Source organism: Chiloscyllium plagiosum, chromosome 7 (assembly GCF_004010195.1).
Source record: "Chiloscyllium plagiosum isolate BGI_BamShark_2017 chromosome 7, ASM401019v2, whole genome shotgun sequence".
Lineage (NCBI taxonomy): Eukaryota > Metazoa > Chordata > Chondrichthyes > Orectolobiformes > Hemiscylliidae > Chiloscyllium > Chiloscyllium plagiosum.
Genome location: NC_057716.1, coordinates 24,034,384 through 24,055,706, shown reverse-complemented (window position 1 = coordinate 24,055,706; position 21,323 = coordinate 24,034,384). Strand labels below are relative to the sequence as shown.

Here is a 21,323-nt window from a genome sequence, read left to right as displayed (position 1 = left end):
TTGGATTAAGCAAATAGGGAAAATCAGGATCTGCAACACATCAATATTAGCAAATGAATAGACAAGTTAATGAGATTTAATACATAAATTCCCTGGAATTGATCTACATCCCAGAGTACTAAAAGATAATCATAGAATCTCTACAGGGTGGAAAGAGGTCATTCAGCTCATCAAGTCTACACTAACCCCTGAAAGAGCATTATACCCACACCCAGCTCCTCCACTGCTCCCCCAACCCCATCCATACTATGAGAATAACGACATATTTGCCATGGCTAATCCATCTGTGGCAAAATAAATACCTTTCTAGATATTTGTCATAATTTAGTTAATTTATAATAAAGAATGCATCTGGTGAATAAAACACAATTTATAAAGAGAGGGCCGTGAGTGTGGCTTATGAATATCAATAAATTGTGTTGAATTTAACTACTGTGGTTCAGAAGCAGATGTACAATTCAATATTCATTATTGCAAGCACTCTTTTTGCTCTTCACCACTTATTGGCTTGGATTTACTACTGGCCAGACTGTTGTTATTCCAGCATAGATCGAAGTAGTGCATGCGGAATTCCCATCTTAGCAGACTTTGAAGGGATTGCATTGGGCAATTCCTTTGTGTGGAACCCGCAAAGTCTCCATTTAAATTGAAGAACTTGCAGAGTTCTAATGAAATTAGAACTAACCTTGAGAAATTAATCAACTGATCCCATACTTAGCTCTGTCATCCCCCATCTAGAACTCCCTCAGCTCCCTTACGTTCCTTCAGATCCTGATCCAACACTCCTTTGCCACTCTGGCCCTTAATAGACACCACCTAACCCAGCATGTTCTCCTGTTTTTTTCTGGTCTGCAACCAAACTGCCATCAGATCTGATGCAAGCACAGCCCCAATCACCTCTGCCGTTGTACTGGACCATTCTGGACCTACTACCCCACCTGCTTCACTCAAGCCAACTTGCCCCCTCATTGCTACCAGACCAGATCTGACTTGAAATCCCTGTTGCCAGAACCAATCAGACATGGACCCCCTGCCACTGCACCTCTTCATCACTGGACCCAACACAACCCAAAAACCCCCCTTCCAACCACAACCCGTGCTGTCACACCAGAACCCCTCTGTCTGCTCTGACTTGACCTAAACACTGCTGAATCTCAAGCTAGCACCCTAACATCATACTTAACTGATTTACTTTGTGTTTGATAGCAACTGTCAAAGTGGTTGTCTGAACCTTTAAGTGTAAAAATATTGTGGCTGACTGCAGTAAAAATGGAGAATGGTTTGCTTTCTACTGACATCTCTGCATTACAAAGGAGGTATCAAAATGGAAGCATGGTTGCACACTTCCAAAAGAGCAATGATTGGATTTTCCTCATAGTAATGTTTTTTCATAAAGCTGAAGGGCTGGAGAGAGTCAGATGTATAGCATGGAAACAGACCCTTTGGTTCAGTTCATCATGCCGACCAGATATCCTAAATTAATCTAGTCTCATTTGCCAGTATTTGGCCCATCTCTCTCTTGACCCTTCCTCTTCATGTACCCATCTAGGTACCTTTTAAATGTTGTAATTGTACAAGCCTCCTCCTCCACTCATTGGAAAATGCTGACAAATGTTTTACTTAGTGCGAAAGTTTGAATCTAGAGAACTTTATCTCTTGCATTGGTGACTTGCTTTTGTCATTTTGAAAGCCCAAACCTTTGCAGAGTATCTCACTGTAATTGGCTTTAATTTTCCCTCTTTTTCTCTGTCTCTCTCACTCTCTCTCTTTCTCTACAGGTTAAGAAACAGACCAGGAAGACGCTGATTAGTTTGCTTCAACCAGCAGTGCCACTGTCTGGTTCTCCGGCCAAAGAAGTGCCACAGTCGCAGGTGGATGATTCAGTCAGTCCCTTACAAGAGCTAGATGGTGGCTGGGAATTTTGAATTTTCTTGTTATCTTCCAACTTTTCTCCCTGTTCATACATATGAAAAAAGCAAAATGGGCTTGAATTGGAGACAACTTAAGCCAGTTGCCCATTAAGGTGACTGAAAGTGTGGAAAATTATCTTGTATTAAATTCGGTATTTGTCATTACTACCCATGTATGTAACTTTGTACATTGTACAAAATGTTCTTGATCTCCTTCTCTTCTGTAAATAGACTATACATTTACACAGCTTAATCCAAATTGATCCTTCAATCAGATTGGATTTATTTTCTAGTTCAATGTTAGATTATTGCCTTGAAACTGGCTGCATGTAAAAGTGCATAAATATATTTTTGAACATATCTTTGTATTTTCTTTACAGGTTTAACGGTAAAGTTAAGGCTGAATGTGTTAGAGAGCATGCTGATTTGATGCTTTAGTGAGCTCTCTATGCCCTAGACGATTAAATACAGATTTGAATTTGCAGTTTCCGGTTGGGTTTCTAATTTTCTTGGAATTTAGTATTAGGCTGAGATGGGCACTAAGCACAGCAAGAAAAACACTGAGCAGAAGTTGAGAGAGAGGAGTGCAAATGAAGGTTACACTGAAGCATTCTCATCTATTTGCTTAGGTGAGGACCTTTTCTCCTAAGTTAGTGGAAGAAGAGGTTTACAAAGTGTTAGTACTTTGTGCTTCTGTTGTTTGAAATGGGACCCAAACTTTAAAGACGTGTACATTGTGTTTACACTATATTTTGCATTGTTTAACAAGAGTGTACACAGTGCCTTCAATCTGTCCTTAATGTGAGATGTAAATTACTGTAAAACCTGGCTATTATTGGATATTGTGTGGAAGGATGAGAATTTCAATTGGTCCTGAAATTTGGTTTTGGGTTCAAACCCTCCCTTTTAACACAAACCTGAAATTAATGCGGATTTTTTTTTTCAGGTTAATACCACTAGCTGATTTTTCCAGTGGAACCCATCTTCATGAGCAAAGTACTTTATTTAAAAATAAGGTATTTAACCAGTTCAACCCAGTTGATTCGTAGTAATGACTAGATTGTTTGATTGGGGGTGGAAGGGTTTTGTTTGCAGGACCTATACTGATGCTACACCTGATTAGTAAGATATGTTGTACAGATGAGGATGAAAAGGGCAGTTGCAAATAACCATAAGGCAGACAAGAATTTAGTTGAGGAAGTGAGGCCATTCACATTGGGTTTGAGAAAGTCACCAGAATATTTTTGGAATTGGGCATATTACATGTGGAGGAGGAAGGGAATTTCGGTGTCCATTTTCACATAACTAAAAATTAATTGGAAGGTAAAAGAGCACTAATGGAATGTTAGTCTTTTTCACAAGGGTTGGAATTCAAAAGTGAGGCTTCACTTGAATAAAACTTGAAGTCTCATCTGCTGTACTTTTGAGATTTGGGCATTTGTCATAACCTCAGGAAAGATATAAAATTGGCTTTAGAACTAGTTCAATGCAGAATCACCAGAAAGATCTAGGGCTAAAAGAGGAAATTGGGGTTAAATTGCATAAACCTATATGTAACCTGTTCAGTTTAAATGGTTGAAGTTTGAACTAATGGGTGTGTAATCATAACCTAATGGGGCTAACTTTAAGTGTGGCCTGAAGTGTCTCTGTTGTTTAACACCAGTAAAATAGCCTTTCCGCTATCAGTTGTCAAAGGAGCAGGAATTATTCACATTTTATATTTTACCAAAGTAAAATAAGTTCCTGATTGTTTAACTTTATGTATAACTGAACTGTCTTACCGATAAATAGTTCAGTCATTTCCTTTTGAAGTTTGCAGATGGGTTCACCTTTAGTATAGTACTTCTAAAAGATTTTTTATTTTCTCTTTTTGTGAAATCAGGGTCTTCCAAGTATCTTGGTATCCTAGTTAAATGCTGAATTTCGTTCGGAGAATAAATGTTTTTCTATCTTTTTTGAGGTTACTATTGACGTTTTTAAACAGATTGCTAACAAAAAACTTACTGGTCTCAAATGTAATCTTATTCTCTGTCCAGTAAAGAATATTTAGCATCTCAGATAAACACTCAGCTAGAGTAGGCCATTAATATTTGAAGCCTACTCTGCCACTTAGTAAGATCGTGGCTGATCTGATTATTGTGTCCATTCCATCCTCCTATCTGCATCCCCTCAGAACCTTGACTGCGATGCCTATCGAAAATGTATTTCTGTCAGATTCAAGTAAATTCAGTGACCAGAGTCTAGAGCTTTCTAAAGACAAATCTACAGTCCAGTGACCCTCTGAGTTAAAACATTTCTGCTGATATCCATATTAAATGTGAGACTTCTTGCTGTTAAACAGTGTTGGTGGTAGTTCTTGTAAGTACCATGGAGTGAACATTCCACTTTGGTTCAGATTGCAGTCAAAATTGGACTAATTTTTGAAAAAGAATATACAATGCAAATTTCTGGTCAAGCTCATGTGCATGTTGTACACGAACTAATGCAACCAGGCAGTATATTATAGTATTAAAGTTTATTTATCTTACACTCATTAAAATATGTTCCCCAATTATATTTAAGAGCGGTGCTGTCCAACTGGAGAGCCATGTTTCAATTTTTTGTCTTATTCAGGAGGGCTGGTCAGCAAATTTCAGACAGATAAGATTTGGCATAGCAGTAAATGTGACATTTGAAGAAAATGTCTAAAGCAATGCATTAATAATTTTAATAACTGAATAAATAACAAAATTGGCCATTGGAAAGTATTAGGCAGCAGAGGTAACTAATAAAATTCTTTTTGCCACTCTGATTAAGAAACAGAGCTGAAGAGAAACATAAGCTCTACCTCAAGCATATATTCCCACTCACTCCTATCTACACATGCTTGTATGCGCACATTCCCTTCTGTGCGCACACACACACTCTCCTGCACGTGCTTTCATACACTCAGTCATGCCGTTTCCCACACAACACACTCACTCCCTCTTTTTTGCACAAGCATGCACAGTTTCACTCCTTCACTTTCTACACACACTGTTGCTCTCCTATACACACTTTGTGGACTTTTGAGATGTGTTGACTGCAGTGCTTTGGGAGCAGTGAAGGGGTGAATGTCATCTTTCCTGTCCCACTCAGTACTCCCAGACTCATCCCCCCCACCTGTCCAGCAGGTGTTCTGTCCCTTGTCTATCCTCCTCATGATGGGGTCATCACTTCCCCAAACAGTTGCGTGCACCTGACCTTTGTATTTATGCTGCTGCAAGTTGTTTTAAACTTTCTTTTACTTCATTTCTGCCACAAAATCTTAATGAATATGAGCTGGCTTGTTGCCCCGAGGCCTCTTCAAATTTACCAGTTGTGGTAGAAAGTGGATAAGCCATTTTACTGTCACAGGACAGTTGGTTCTGCACAATATATATTTTTTCCTTCCAACCAGCAAACTGGAAAAACAAAAAAAAATCAGAAATCTTGAAATGAGAAAGACTGTTCACCCACCATTGCTGCTGCTCCAACACCATCACATCCACAGTCCAGGACAGACCACCTTGAGGGTGGTCACCCTCAAAGATATTTACATCCCTACCTCTAATCAAACAGACACATCTATGACAGAGCTGAAAGCTTTCATCAATAGCACCTTCCACAACCACCATGTATCTCAAAATGCTTACTTGTCTCATTTTCCAAGTGTAGTCAGTATAGGAATAAGTACTGTAATCTTCAATCATTAGGAAACAACCTAACATTTGGAGTATTCTCGAATATCAGTAAAACATCAAAGGCATTTGAACAACTTTAATATGCAGCAACACTGTGTTGCTAAGTATTTGTAATAGGGTTAAGCTATAACAACTAAAATAGTAGGCTTCCAGTAGATAAAGAGTTCTAGATAATAGCTTGTGATATTTAGGGCATACATGCTTAAGACGGACCAGATAAACAGGGTGTCACAGAGGTTCTTGTGAGTAGGATGTATTCTACATTTTACTGCCAAATATAATTTTATTTGTCACGCACCTGGTGATATGTAGTGAAAGGAAACAAATTTTGAAAAGCAGATAAAACACACAAATGTTTTATTTGTTTACAAGACTGTTTTCAACTTAAGAGCAATCTGACTTCGTCTTGAATATCTTGCATTTACAACTTTTAAGTTCTGTGTACGCCATAAATTTGTAGATAAAGGGACAAATCCTTCACACAAGCCTGAAGGAATTTATATTTAACACTGATACTCAATGAAGGCCTATTTACTGGAATGATTCAATATAACATATTTCAGTTGTTAACTTTGTGTCCAATGGGCCCCTTCTGTTGGAGATATGTAAACCTAATTGTCGACTATGTTTTATATTTCAAAACTGTTAAATTGAAAAGTAAATTTAAGCTTTGCTCATTTTATTCTGCAAACGAAAGTGCCTTAAAATTTTGCTATGATTTAATGTGATAGCTTATGGAAAGTTGCACTTTAAAAAGGAAACTTATTCCAGGATCAACACAAGTAATGCTGAAGTTTGTATCTTGCTGTGGACCACTTCTTTTTCTTGTATAAATGTATTACTGTAAGCACAATATATAACTTGTATAAATGCAATAAAACAACTTGTGGAATGTGTTGCTAAACTCATGACTGGCTGTGGGTGATTGATGCGTGAAAGCAGAATAATATTTTTTTTTAGCAATGAAGAAGTTAGGTACATCCAAATCATTTTCTTGAAGCAGAGATTGAAAGGGGACCTGATGGAGGTGTATAGGGACATGGACAGGTTGGATAGGAAGTAGCTGTTACCCTTAGATGAAGAGTCGGTAATGAGGGGCATGATTTTCAAGTGAAAGGCAGTGGTTTAAGAGTGTATTTGAGGAAAGTCTTTTCCGTCCAGACACTAGAGGGAATTTGGAACGCATTGCCTGGGAGGGTAGGAGCAGTGGTAGCCTCAACCTTTTAAAAAGGACAAGGATGAGCACTTGAAATGTCATAACTTTCACGTTTATGAACCAAGTGATGGAAAGTGGGATTAGTATAGATAGGTCAGCATAATCTCAATGGGCCAAATGGCCTCTCCTCTGCTTTATGTCTGAGACATGTCATGATGCTGGTTGTGTTTTTTGACAAGTGCTTAAGATCCTGACTTTTAAAACAAAAGCATCTAGTTTCAGTCAATTTTGTTTGTTTTGGTGAGAGATAAAGGAACCTTTTTAAACATTTTAATTTTACACTCATATATATTTAGTCCATTCCCTAAGAAGAACAGCACAGTTGGTTTGTTGAAAATGATTTTTTTTTGTGGTAACCATTTTTTTCCTGGTAGAGATGACCTAATACACTTGTTGTATTCTGGTGTGATTGAATGGTTTGAACTGCAATCTCTTTGCTTGTGATCATTTGTCAGTGTGCTAGGAGTTCACTATACTACTTTTAATCAGAGAATTATCTAAAATTATTACTATCTCAAAGGTCCAATTGTATAAATAGATCTGGCTGCTATTCCACAATGAGTTGCGTTTATTTAATGCCTTTTAGAACCTCAGGATGCCTCAAAACATTTTATAACCAATGAAGCACTTTTGACATGTTGCATTAGAAACCCTTGCAGTTAGTTTGAATGTAGGAAGCAGTTGCAAACAACATGATAGATAATGTTTTTGGCATGTTGATTGAGCTATAAGTACCGAGAGTCAAACAGCATAGCAACAGACCTTTCAATCCATTAGGCGAAAGTGCGCACTGCAGATGCTGGAGATCAGAGTTTAGATTAGAATGGTGCTGGAAAAGCACAGCAAGTCAGGCAGCATCCGAGGAGCAGGCAAATCAGTCCACTGCCAAGCCACTCTGAGAACTCCCACTTTTCGAGTTGTACCATGTAATCTTTCACACCCACCTCAGAGGGCAGACAGGACTTCAGTTAAATATCACAGCCAAAAGATGGCAACTTGGACAGTAAAAGATTTCCTAATTATGGGAGTATCATATGTTAATTTTTGTACTTTATTCTCTGGAGTTGGACTTGATTTTCAGTATTGATATATTTTCTAACCAACCAATTCAGAGGTCTTATTACACACCTCTAGAGGACTTGAATCTGGGGCTCCTGGTCCAGAGGTAGGGATACAAGGACTGCACCACGAAAGCAGACTTTATAATTAAAGTCTGGCATGGAAGCCAACAATATTTCCAGTGAGGTAATTGAATCTACAACCTTGCTGTCAGCACCATGCTGCTGAGCTAGCCAGCCAACATGATCAACCTGTGCTAAATAGTCACAGTTGACAAATGTTGGTATTTGCAAGTCTGCTATTGTACCATGGCTGTGACTAACTTCGCAATTATTTATCACTTGCTCTGCCAATCTTTTCAGAAACATACAGATGACGGAAGCCTCCATCCTCCCCATTAAAGTCAACAGTTGAATGATACAAGAGCATTTTCCACAGCCAGGTATTTATTCCATTAGGAAGTTAGTTGCCAAACAAAGTAATTGGTGAATGCATGTAATTTTAATGTCTCAAGTATATCTTAAGCAGTTGAAGATAACAGAATGCTTTGCTTAAGCATTTAGCGTAGCATTCGTAAGTAAAATAACTAAATGGAATAGTTGGTAACAAAGTTGCTTTTCTACCTGTTTAAACATGAAATACATTCAAGCCTTGTGCATTTTATGAATCACCTGCAAGCTTAGGAAGCCTGTTACATTATTTTCTGCATTGCCATGCCTTGGCTAAAGTCAGCATCTTAGCCAATTAGTACTGCTATTCTATAAATTGTTGTAATAAGCTTTTAAATTTATACATTCCTACTTTTGTCCTGACAAGTACAAAAGAAAAAGCTCCAGCAACTCTGTCTTTTCAACAAGATTCAAAACTACATTCTGTTCAAGATTCAAGCTACAATTAACATTACACCCTGTAGATTTGTCAAAGTCAAAATACTAACACAAGACACCACCCTATCTCAGAAAATGATTACATAGAGAAATTTAAGTCATAGTGTATCCTTATGTTTTCAGCAAAAATCTGCCCCCTCCTTGGCAGCTATCTTGTATTGCAGGTAGCTCTATTCCATCATCTTGGGCGTCTTTCTTTTTAGAACGGCTTTTGTAATGATGTCTTCTGGGCTACCACTTTGTCATCACTTCGCTGGGTAACTTGCTTGTGAGGTATCATGCTAGCTACACCTTCTGCATCAGCACCGCAGGCACAGACTGTATTATCTATACAGAGCATATTCAATGCGTTCCAAATCCGGCCTTTCCACAGAAGGCTCATCCTTTCATACATATCTGCACATTGTCTGTTATTGGGAGTGGGAAAAAGTGAGGTCCGCAGATGCTGGAGATCAGAGTCGAGAGTGTGTTGCTAAAAAGGCACATCAGGTCAGACAGCATCCGAGGAGCAGGCGAGTCGACGTTTTGGGCCGGAGCCCTTCATCAGGAAATCAGGCGTGCCCCTTTGTGGATCCTGCCTTCGCTTTGCGATGTTTTTTTATCGGCTGCTTTCTCTTGTCCTAATACACTTCTGTGCATTTTAAAGCCCAGGGTGCTTTCGGTCTGTCACCACTACTTCAGGAAATAAAATCACTTTTCTACATCTGTTACCAGTTTTCAAATTATCCCTTTCTTTTTTAAATAAAGGGAATAATAATCAGTACTGAAGTTCTTTTTGTCTCTTTCACCTCATAATGAGTACAGAAAAAGTATGTGACTAAAATGTATTCGATGCCTGGCTTTTCTGTAACTTTGAACATTGTTTAGAGATTACTGATTGAACTAAACCAACTAAACTAGGATTATTGGAAGGGATTAGCAAAATAAAATTAACTAAAGATTACTTTTTTCATGTTTTTTTAAAATTATGATTCTCATTGCTAATCCCTGACCACTAGTGATTAGCATTAAGTTCTAAATATTGTCTGTTCTTTAAGTAGGACAGGGCTACCTTGTAATTTTCTGTTTAGGTAAAATTCAATTCAGGAGAAGTGCTGGCCTATGAAGGGAGGAGCAATTAATACTGGCAGGAAGGAAGAATATTCTTTACTTTTGAAGTTTAATTTTTTTCGCTATATAATAATGTTTTGCCAGGCACTGAAACAAAGAGTACTATCTACATCATGTTACCTAGAGAGATGTTAGACTCACCATTGAATCCTAAGCACCGAGTGTCATTCATGGTCATTCGCTCCCTTGACTTGTTGGAACTTTGGCTTGAAAGTTTGGGGACAGCTTCTTGGTGTTCTTGTCGATATGAGCTGATTGTAGCTTTACTGGCTGTCTTGCCAGATTTAACACTGAGCACAAGGGAAATATGGAAAAGCTGCAAACCCTCTGCCATCTGCAATCAATGTTGCAGCAGTCGAGTAGGAATCCTACAAGCTAATGAACCCACATTATGTCAAGTCAAGTCATCTCAAGACAAAAGATTTAGAGAAAGAGATGGTCAATACAGGGATTAGAGTGTATAATTTATCCCTCCAACTCCATTTTAATTTAGTTCCTACCCTCCCTATTTTTGTTGTTGTATTGCCCTGGAAGGCAGTGATTATTAATTATTCTTTTAATTGAAGTAGGCGATTCAGTGGTGAGTGTATATATTAAATAAAAGGGCTTTGTGAAAAGCTGTAATATATACAGAGGAAAAGAATTTTAAAAATCCAAGATGGAACTATTTCATTGGTGAAATTTTGTTTCAGTGATGCTGCAAAGTCTTCTGCACTGATTGGAGAACTGCTGAGAGAACCCTGTGTCACTTCTGTTTGGGAGAAAATTAACACTAGGAAGATCTTAGCTACCATCAGTTCTGAGGAAGAGACACTGGACCCGAAACATTGACTCTGATTTCTCTTCACAGATGCTGTCAGCCCTGCTGAGTTTTTCCAGCAATTTCTGTTTTTGTTTCTGATTTACAGCATCCACAGTTATTTTGGTTTTTATTTGGTTTAAAGGTTCCTTGTGTTTATAAACCCGAGACATAGTGTATAAAAGCAAGGAAGTGCAAATCATTGGTCAGACCACATTTGGAATATTGTGTTCGGTTCTGGACACCTTATTTAAAAAAAAGGCATTAAAGCCCTGGAGAGAGTGCAAAAGATATTTACTAGAATGATACCAGGAATGAGGGATTTTAGATATGAGGAAAAATTAGAGAAATTGGGTTTATTCTCTTTGGAGCAGAGAAGATTAAGAGATGACTTTATTGTTCAGAATTACGAACAATTTTGACAGGTTATAGAAGTATATGCTATTTCCATTAGTTACATAAGTAACTAGGGGTCACGATTTCAAGATTGTCAGCAAGAGAGCGAGGAGTGAGATGAGGAGAAATGTCTTTACTCAGGGTTGTGAGGATTTGGAATGTGCTGCCTGGGAGAGTATGGAGGTGGATTCTGTTGGAGGTTTTAAGAGAGCTGGGGTATATATTTGAAACTGATGAATTTAGAGGGCTGTGGAGATTGGGCTGCACAGTGTGACTAGATGGGTAGCTCGTATGGGAGCCAGCACAGGCATGAGTTGGATGCCTTCTTCTGTACGATTCTATAATTTTGGAGCATAGTTTTCCAGTAGCAGGAATGTAGATTTAACCAACTACATTGGGCCAACAAAAAGGCGAAGTGGTGGTGAGTTTGATAGGTTGGATGCAGGTACTGGGAGGCTGTGGAGAAATTAATTGCCATAAGATATAGGAGCATAAGTAGGCCATTCAGCTGCTCTACCAGTCAATGGCTGATCCCATAATTCTAAACTCCACTTTCCTGCCTTTTCCCCTCTCTCTCTGATTCCCTTATTGACGAAAAATCTGTATCATTGGGAAACTGTAGTTTAGTTGTAAGTGATAGAACTGAACTAAAATTTGTCAAGTCAGTAAACTGTCTATAACTAGCAATATCAAACCAGGTTAGGTAGGGATGGCAGGATAGGTATTGTAAATTAACTGCAGTTTGAGAGCACAAATTGCTGGATGTTAGGAAATCCCCGGTCACCTACATCTACATTGAATATCTGCAACTTGGGAATTTCAGTACAAATTTTAGTGAACAGGGGTCTGTGCCGCAAATGTTGCAATGCTTTGGGAAGGAGGTGAAAATATTGGTAAGTAGGGGAAAGTGGAGTTTGATGGTTAACTAGCAAGAAATAGGTAAAAATTTCAGTGAGAGGCTGTTTCACAGAATCAGAATTGTTGAGGTGCAGAAAGGGGGCCATGCTGCATCAGCCTTCAGAATGGGCATTGTGACTTAATGCCACCTTCCTGTCTTTCCCGTAACCATGAATACTGTTTCTATTTAAACAGTCATCCAATGTCCTCTTGATTGAACCTCCCCCACCATATTTCCAGGCATAGCACTCAAGACTGTAAATAGTCACAGTGTGAAAAAGGTTTTTCTCGTATTGCATTTGCTCCTTTTGCAAATTGCCTTACCTCTGTGACCTCTGGTTCTCCATCCTTTTGAGCAGGAGCAGTTTCTCCTTGTCAACTTTGTCGAGCTCCCTTGTGATTTTGAAAATTTCTATTATATCTGTTTGCCGCTTTCTCCTCTACAAGAAAAACTATCATAACTTCTACAATCTATCCAAATATCTTGAAGTTTCAAATCCCTGGAAACATTCTCAAAATCTCCTTCAGCACTTTCTTCAAAGCCTCTCATTCTTCCAAAAGTGTAGTGTCCAGAAACAGTAGACAGCTGAGGTCTAATCAGTGTCTCATAGATGCTCAGCATCACTTCCCGGCTGTTGTACTCAATTCTCCCACTAACAAAGCCAGTGATACTATCTGCATTATTAATTGCTCAGTTTAACTGTCCTGTCACATTGGGTAACTTACATGTGTATGTACCCAAGTCTCTCTGCTCCTGCACACCCTTTAGGGTAGTTCCCTCTATTTTGTATTGTCTCACCACGTTTTTTATATCACCTCACTTTTCTGCTTTGAAGTTCATCCGCCATGGCTCTGCCCATTTAATCAACTTTATTAATATCCTTTTGTACTTTTGCACTGTCCTCACCTTTTATAGTGCCTCCCAAGTTTTGAATCATCTTTAAACTTGCTAATTGAGCCCCTGCATACCAAGTTCGAGGTCATTTATATATATATCAGCAAAGGGCACTGTCCCAAAATGGGCCCACATGGGAGCTCCACTGGAAAGGTTTCTCCACCCAAACATTATCCATTCATATTACTCCTTGATTCCTATCCCAAAGCCAATTTTGTTATCCATATCGTTATTGTCCCATTTACTCTTAGCTATTAGTTTTCTCACAAATCTGTTGTGTGGCATTTTGAAAATGTAGGCATAGGACATCAAAGCATTACCCTCAGCAACTCTCGCTGTTACCTTTTCAAAAAAGATTCAGTAAGTTAGTTAAACACTATTTTCCCTGAAGAAATCTTTGCCAGCATTTTCTAGTTAAGACATTTTTTCCAGGTTATTAATTCTATCCTGCATAACTATTTCAAGAAGTTTCTCCACCACTGAAGTTAAATGAACTGGTCTGCAATTACTTATTTGAACAGGGATGTTACATTCTCAATCCTTCAGATCTCTAGAGCCACCTGTGGGTGTGGAGAAGATTAGAAAAATATTGCCAGTGCCTCTGCAATTTCCACTGTCACTTCCTTTAATATCTTTAGGTGCTTCTTATTCAGTCCTGGGGCCTTATCAAATTTAAGTACTGACAGCATGTCAAATACCACTTCCTTATCAATTTTAAACCTTTCTAGTGAATGAGTTTCTCTTTCTGTCACCATTACTTTGCTTCGTAAAGTGTTGTGATATGAGCTGATGTTATTATTGGACAAATCAGATTCCAGACTGAAATTTGGCTTAATAGATTTTAAAAAATTATTTAGCAAGGTGATCTTTCTCTAGAACAACAATGCAGTGATGTAGATCATTGACATTTAGTAGACGCAAAAAAGGATCAATTAGAATAAACTAAGTTATTTTACATTTAACAGAATTTGAAAAATGTCAAAACACATAGTAAAAAAGAATCCTATCTAATTCAGGAGTATATCTTTATTCCAACACCAGAGTGAATTCCTTTCTCTATCATGTCTATAGATTTGACTTAACTGTTGCTTTCAGTTCCTGGTCTTCAGAGTCTGAAAGCTTGTTATTTAAATATTCACACAACTGAGCTTGGATTTTCTTAGTTTCAAATAGCCCTTCAGGGTGTTTCCCAAACACATCTGGTCTGAAACTTACAAACTAAACTTTCACACGGAGGTAACCTATTTCTACCTTTTCTAAACTAACTCCTTGCTTCAGGAGAAATGTTTTATTCATCTAAATTCAACTAGAACATCTGCAAACTGAAAACAAAAAGGTTCCAAACTATGGATATTTTACTGGAGCAAAAATAAATCAATCCCAGATTATTTAAACTGGAAAAAAGCCGATGCTGTTCAATATTTATTCTATTTTTTATTCTATCTGCTTGTAAAAGTCTCACAGTGCAAATAAATTCCCATGAATACCCCAGAAACACACACACACTCATTTTCTGGCTTAAAAAACACTCATTTTCTGTGGCTCCAAAAATACTGATAAGTTAATCATTAGAACCCTGCATACATGCAGAACAAAATCCACAAGTTATTTATTGAAAATCTGAATTCTAAAATAAATTATATGAATATATAAATATAAATCACACACCTTACATCACACCTATGCCCAAAAAAGCATGAAATGTATCCTTAAGAGGTATTTTCATTATTTTTCAAAATTATCCTAATATTACCTCATGTTACATTAACAGTAAAAACGTATTGGCATTAATGAGTACAATGAGTAACACAGCAAGCATGTTTTACAAGTGTCCATGGGCACTGTGTCCTTCATAAGTGCTGTTGATAAATTGTCCACTATAACATTTTGTTTTCTAGACAGATGAATAATTTGAAAATCACATCAATAGGGTACCAAACGCCACTGAGATATTCATAAGTTCTTGTTTTGAAATTTATCCAAGAAAATCAACATGTGATGATCTGTATCAATAACAAGTTTCTTCAACATTATATTGGTGATCTACATTTCAAAATGTTGTGAAGCCAACAATAAGACTCAATGTCTCTTCCTCAACCTCTGAATGGCTTTGCTGAGTTGCAGTCAGTTTCTTTGAAGAAATAACTGATAGGCTGTTCAATCCCCATGTCGTCATCTTGTAATAAAACAGTTCCCACATGACTGTCATGGGTATCGACAGCTAATTTGAATGGCTTTTCATAATCTGGTGTGACTAAAATACGTGCAGCTGTCAGCATGGCTTTCAAAGGCACCTCTGACACTCCATTCAAATTTTCAACAGATTCATTTAAGATGCAACGATAGTGCTGAGATTTTGGGCAACCTTTCAATAAAATCCATTCATGCCGATCTAATGTAAACTTCATGTTTTGTTCTAGACTCAAGAAAATCCAAACTAGCCCTCACTTTCACTTTCCCAGATGGTACATGGTATTGTTCCATGGTGTGACCCAAATAAGTCAGTTTTGCTTTTGCAAATTCACTGTTAGATTCTTTGCCTAACAGTTTAACTTTTTGTAGCCTAACAGTTGAGTGGTGTAAATGTTTTTCCTAAGTTTGGCTAAAAACAGATGAAATGTCGATGAAGAAAATACATTTATGTTGTCTTTCAATTACGTTATTGGTTAATCATTGGAATGTTGCTGTACATTTTTTCATTCCAAGTGGCAAGACTTTGCATTGATAAAGTCCACCTGATGTTACAAAAGATGACACTCCATACCAAATCAGTCAACGAAACTTGGCAATAACATCCTGAAGAAGGGCCTGTGCCCGAAACGTCGAATCTCCTGTTCCCTGGATGCTGCCTGACCTGCTGTGCTGTTCCAGCAATAAAGTTTCAACTTTGATCTCCAGCATCTGCAGACCTCACTTTCTCCTCCAATAACATCAAGTCGACATTTGTGACAAATTGTACATATCCACTTTGTTTAGTGCTATCCTCCAATCTTGGAACAGGATATGAGCCCACTTTTGGTACCATGTTGATTTTGTAATAATACAGATACTTTGTGAGCCAGACTGTTTCAGCACCATCATGATAGGTGAGTTCCAGCTACTACGATGTGGTTCAACGCTGTCATTGTTTATCGTGAATGTAATCCGTTTCCCCACTTGGTGCCAATCTTTATGGATTGAGCTTTGAAATAGGAAACAAAAAACTGCAGATGCTGGAAATCTGAAACACAAACAGGAGAAACTCAGCAGGTCTGGCAGCATCTGTGGAAAGAAAGCCGAGTTAACATTTCAAATCCAGTTTCTCTCCACAGGTGCTGCCAGACCTACTGAGTTTCATCAACAATTTCTGTTTCTGTTTGTTTCAGATCTGCAATTCTTTGTTTGATTTAACAATGGAAAGAAAGCTTTCCAGGAGGTCTCTCCTGTAACATTTCAGTTTCTTGTTCCCACCCACTGGGTTTTCTAGCATTCTTAGTGTTGCAACTGTTCTCAAACTGCCAGGCTATTTTCTAAAATAAAAGCAACTTCTTCTACAGGAATTTGTTGCATTACTCCAACTATAACTTCTCCATTTACTAAGTCACTTTTTAACTGAACACTGCATAATGAGACTAGTTTGGAACCTCAGTGTACTCCAATCAATATTTCTCCTCCATTAACCCCTCAGGAAGACAAATAATATAATTAGTTGAGAGTGTGGTGCTGGAAAAGCACAGTAGGTCAGGCAGCATCCAAGGAGCAGGAAAATTGATGTTTCGAGCATAAGCCCTTCATCAGGAATCAGGGCTTACACCCGAAATGTCGATTCTGTTGCTCCTCAGATGGTGCCTGACCTGCTGTGCTTTCCCAGCACCACACTCTCGACTCTGAACTCCAGCTACTGCAGTCCTCACTTTCTCCGAAATAATATCATTAACCAGCATCATGGACTGACTTGCTCCTGCATCTCTCAATACCTTTATTGGCCTACCTCCTTGATTCAAACTGTAAAGAAATACCTCCTGCTTTGCAATGAAATACTCAGAACATCCAGGGGTCTCATTCTCATTGTCAATCTTCAAAAAGGAATCATCATGACTGTCTTGAGCCATCTCTCTCTTTTAGTGCATTATAGGGACACATGTCCTTTTCATGTTCCTGCTCCAGTTTTAATAACTATTTCTTTTCTTAATGACCCCTTTTCTGAGGATTCCTTAAACATCCCTATTACTGCAATTGGTCTTCCACTTAAATTCCAGCCATTGGTTTTGGTATGTCCAGTCTTATTACAACAGAATCATGTCTCTTTATAGCACATTTTAGTTCTACCCTTTTTCCTTCATTACTTTCTGCTTTCTAAACCTAATTGCACCTATCCCTATTACTGCAATTGGTCTTCCAGTTAAATTCCAGTCATTGGTTTTGGTATGTCCAGTCTTATTACAACAGAATCATGTCTCTTTATAGCACATTTTGGTTCTACCCTTTTTCCTTCATTACTTTCTGCTTTCTAAACCTAATTGCACCTTGACCATCCACTTTTTCCCCCCGAGATGTTACATGGCCAACATTTTCTCTCATTTCTCTATCGGTTGGAATTCAAATTCTTATAATTCCATCTCCCTCTGCTTTTCTTCTAACTTGAGCCCCTTCATCTCTTATTCACTCGAAGTTAGTTTTTTTAAAAAAAACAGATCATTGCTAAATCTATCTTAGCTCATTCCAGCCCACTTTAAGGTTTATTCTTCCAATTTTAAATTCTGGATAATCACTTGAGAAGCATCTCATCCCTGGCGAGTTCTGTCATGGCTGGGATGTCCTTGTTTATATGTGAAGCTACTGCACAACTGCCAGGCACATGGGCCTACACTTTGGCGGCCAGCAGAATCATTTCTGAATTGTAAATGAGCCTCACCTAGACTTCGTTACCAGGGTTAGCGTTGAAGATTTCACTGGGCATGTGCCCTGCGTCTGCACACAACCTACCACACCTCCCTCTCCTCTCCACCCCCCCCCCCTCCCCAGTTGCAAACCCCACTCTGCCCCAGGGGTAACTTCCCATCAGCGGACCCCACACCCACCTTGGTTGTGACCCCTCCTCCTATAGTCCGGACCCCACACTCCCCTCTTCAAACAGGAGCCCGCCTTGATATCTCCCATCCAATCCCGATCTGCCCTGTGCAAGCCACCATTCCCCTTTGCCCCCTGGCACCCTACTCACTGGCATCTGACCCCTACCCTCCTGGCACTGTACCTACCTGGCACACTAGCCCCCAACGTTTCACCTGAATGATTTTTTTGTGTTCGGTGCTGCAGGGACCTCCCAGGTAAGTCCCCAGCAGCAGCTTCCACCAGCAGAAGTCAAGGTGGCAGCAGGTTAATGGGTTGCAGGTAACCTCCCAGGAGCTCTCCCACCTCACACCTGCCTTCCACACTGACCCTTTCACGCGAGCTGTCACAGCGGCTCTCCCAGATTCCCAGACCTTCACATTTCACAAGGAGGCAGGCGGCTGCCGCTAGAAACGGGGAATGGGGGCAGTATGGGGGAACCTATCAGAACACAAGTGCAGCTTCGCCTTTCTGAAGGACTCCCGACTGGTACCTCCTGGTGGAAATGCGGAAATCTTCTGTCGTGTTTGATTAAAATAAAAGGTTAGCGAAAGTCAGTCCGATTGAAGGGGCCAGTGTTAGGAAAACCTGGCTCATTGGTTCTCATTCACACACAAAAAACTTGCATTGCCGCCACCCAAACTTTTACTCTGAGTGTTTTGGGCTTCCTCATTGATTGATGTCAGTTTCAATCTCATTGTTGCCTGTATTTCCATGCCTGTATTTATCTCTCCCCCCGGCACAATAACATTTGCACAGCTTTGAATTAAACTTTTATTTTGAATATTTTGACTGGACATACGGAAAGCTATAACCTCAAATTCTGCTAAATCGTGTTTACTAATCCAGAGGATTTCACCCGCACTGTCGCACGCAGGCAAAGTAGAAAGGAACTGTGTACTTTCAGTTGTGTATTGACATCAGTTGGCCTTCATTCGATCCTGCAACACAAAAGTGCAGCAGCAATGAATACCGCTGGATAAACTGGAAAGATAGCATATAACCAGTATTACTGGCAGTCCCTACTGGACTACTGGTTAGGCAGGTAATGGCCCGTGTTACTGGTACCAGCCATATCTACTGGTGTCACTATTACTGGTACCACTGATATGCACTGGTGCCACTAATTTCCTACACAGTGAATTGTGATCTTTCAAATTTCCCTTTTTTTTTCTCTGGAAGGCAATTTTAAGTCGGCAAAGGTAACACTCATTCCTTTCAGAAATGGAAGAAGGTAAAAAAAAAACAGGAAACTCCAGGGGAATTCGGACTGGCAGCAGTCACCAGGAACCTGTTGGGATCCATTATACAGATAGAGATACCAAGTCATTCAAAATATCATTGTATAATTAGGCAGAAGCAACATGAAAGAGAAATCACGTTTGGTAATTGGTTTACTGTTTCTTTGAGGATGTAACTGCCAGACAAATGGAACAACTGCATGGAAAATATTCAAATTTTCAAAATGCAAACAAAAATACGTTATATGGAATGTTACTACATAAAACCAGGGCTCACTGTGTTAGCATAATATTTTAGCAAGGACAGAGAATTGATTAACAGACAGAAAATAATAAGCACAAACCATTTTCAGGTTGACAATCTTAAACAAACCATTGCAAAGGAACTGTAGTGGAGTCTCAACTATTTACAGTCTATTGTGTGCCTCAGACAGTGGGACCATGCATAATGTATTCAAATTTCATGTCACAAATTTAGGTGGAAAGTTAAGCTATGAGAAGCATATTGATTGAGGGGATATAGATAACTGAGTGGTGACGGTTAGTGTATTAAATTGGAAATGCGAGATGATTCAGTTTGGCAAGACAAATAGGAAAGCAGACGATTTTATAAAACCAATTACACATGTTGGCATACAGAGGGATTGCCTATGGAACACAGAACAGTAACTTGTAGGCACAGCAAATAGTTAGGAGAGCAAATGGACTGTTGGACTTAATTGTGGGGAAGGGGCTAGAATTCAAGACTTTAAGTTATGGCATCTTCCTGCAAATATACAGGGCTTTGGTAAGGCCAGGCCTGAAATACTAATTTGGTATTGGAGTCTGAGGATATATTTGCATTAGGGGCAGTGTACTCTGGGGTGAGAGAGTTGTTCCATGTGGAGAAATTTGGTAGGATAAACTCTCTAGAGTTTATAAGAACTCGTGATGACCTCACCAAATCATGGAAGATTCAGATAGAATCTGATAGATGGATGTTTTTGATCTGTAACTCTGGTTGGTGTCTACAGGACGAGGGCCATAGTCTCAGGATAAAGGGTTGGACAATTAGAGTCTTGGAAACAAACAGCATGGCAACATACCCTTCGGTCCAACTCGTCCATGCTGACCAAATTTCCCAGACTAAATTCATTCCACTTGCCTGCATTTGGCCCATATCCCTCTAAACCTTTCCTATTCATGTACTTATCCAAATGTCTTTTAAATGTTGTAACTGTACGTGCATGAACCACTTCTTCTGGCAGTGCATTCCACACACAAACCACTCTCTGTGTGAAGAAGTTGCCTCTCAGGTCCCTTTGAAATCTTTCCCCTCTCACCTTAAAAATATGCCCCCTAGTTTTGAACTCCCCCTTCCAAGGGAAAAGACCTTTGCTATTCACCTTATCCATGTCCCTCATGATTCCATTAACCTAAGGGGATAATTGATGAATCTTTGAACTCTCTACCCCAGGATGCAAGGGATGCTCACTCACTGATTATACACAGGAGAGAGGTTGATCCAGTGTTTGGATTTTGGGGGATTGAGGTATGGGTGTCCGTTTGGAAAGTGCACTTTCAGCTGGAATCTCAGCCATGATCTTATTGAATGGCAAAGCGAGCTCAAGGGGCCGATTTGGCCTCCTCCTGCTTCCCCCCTTTAGGATGAACAACATCTTCCTTCTGGCCATTCTCTTCACGGGTTCACGGACCCCACCACCAAGGAATTTCCGCCACCTCCAAACGGACCCCACCACCAAGGATATATTTCCCTCCCCTCCCCTATCAGCATTCCGAAAAGACCACTCCCTCCGTGACTCCCTCGTCAGGTCCTCACCCCTCACCAACCCAACCTCCAATCCCGGCATCTTCCCCTGCAACCGCAAGAAATGTAAAACTTGCGCCCACACCTCCCCCCTTACTTCCCTCCAAGGCCCCAAGGGATACTTCCATATCCGCCACAAATTCACCTGCACCTCCACACACATCATTTATTGCATCCGCTGCACCCGATGTGGCCTCCTCTATATTGGGGAGACAGGCCGGCTACTTGCGGAGCGTTTCAGAGAACACCTCTGGGACACCCGGACCAAACAACCCAACCACCCTGTAGCTCAACATTCCAATTCCCCCTCCCACTCC

At 39.5% G+C, this 21,323-nt stretch overlaps 1 protein-coding gene across 7 annotated transcripts in view; it reads left to right on the top strand.

The window, feature by feature from the left end:
* stradb (STE20 related adaptor beta) overlaps positions 1-6,507 on the top strand; it is a 58,413-nt gene extending 51,906 nt beyond the window's left edge. For all 7 annotated transcript variants that reach the window (XM_043693261.1, XM_043693264.1, XM_043693266.1 and 4 more), the window contains one exon: positions 1,779-6,507. In XM_043693261.1, the coding sequence (XP_043549196.1) occupies positions 1,779-1,925 (147 nt within the window). In that variant the 3' untranslated portion in view covers positions 1,926-6,507. The remainder of the gene's footprint in view (positions 1-1,778) is intronic.
* The last annotated feature ends 14,816 nt before the right edge of the window (positions 6,508-21,323 follow it).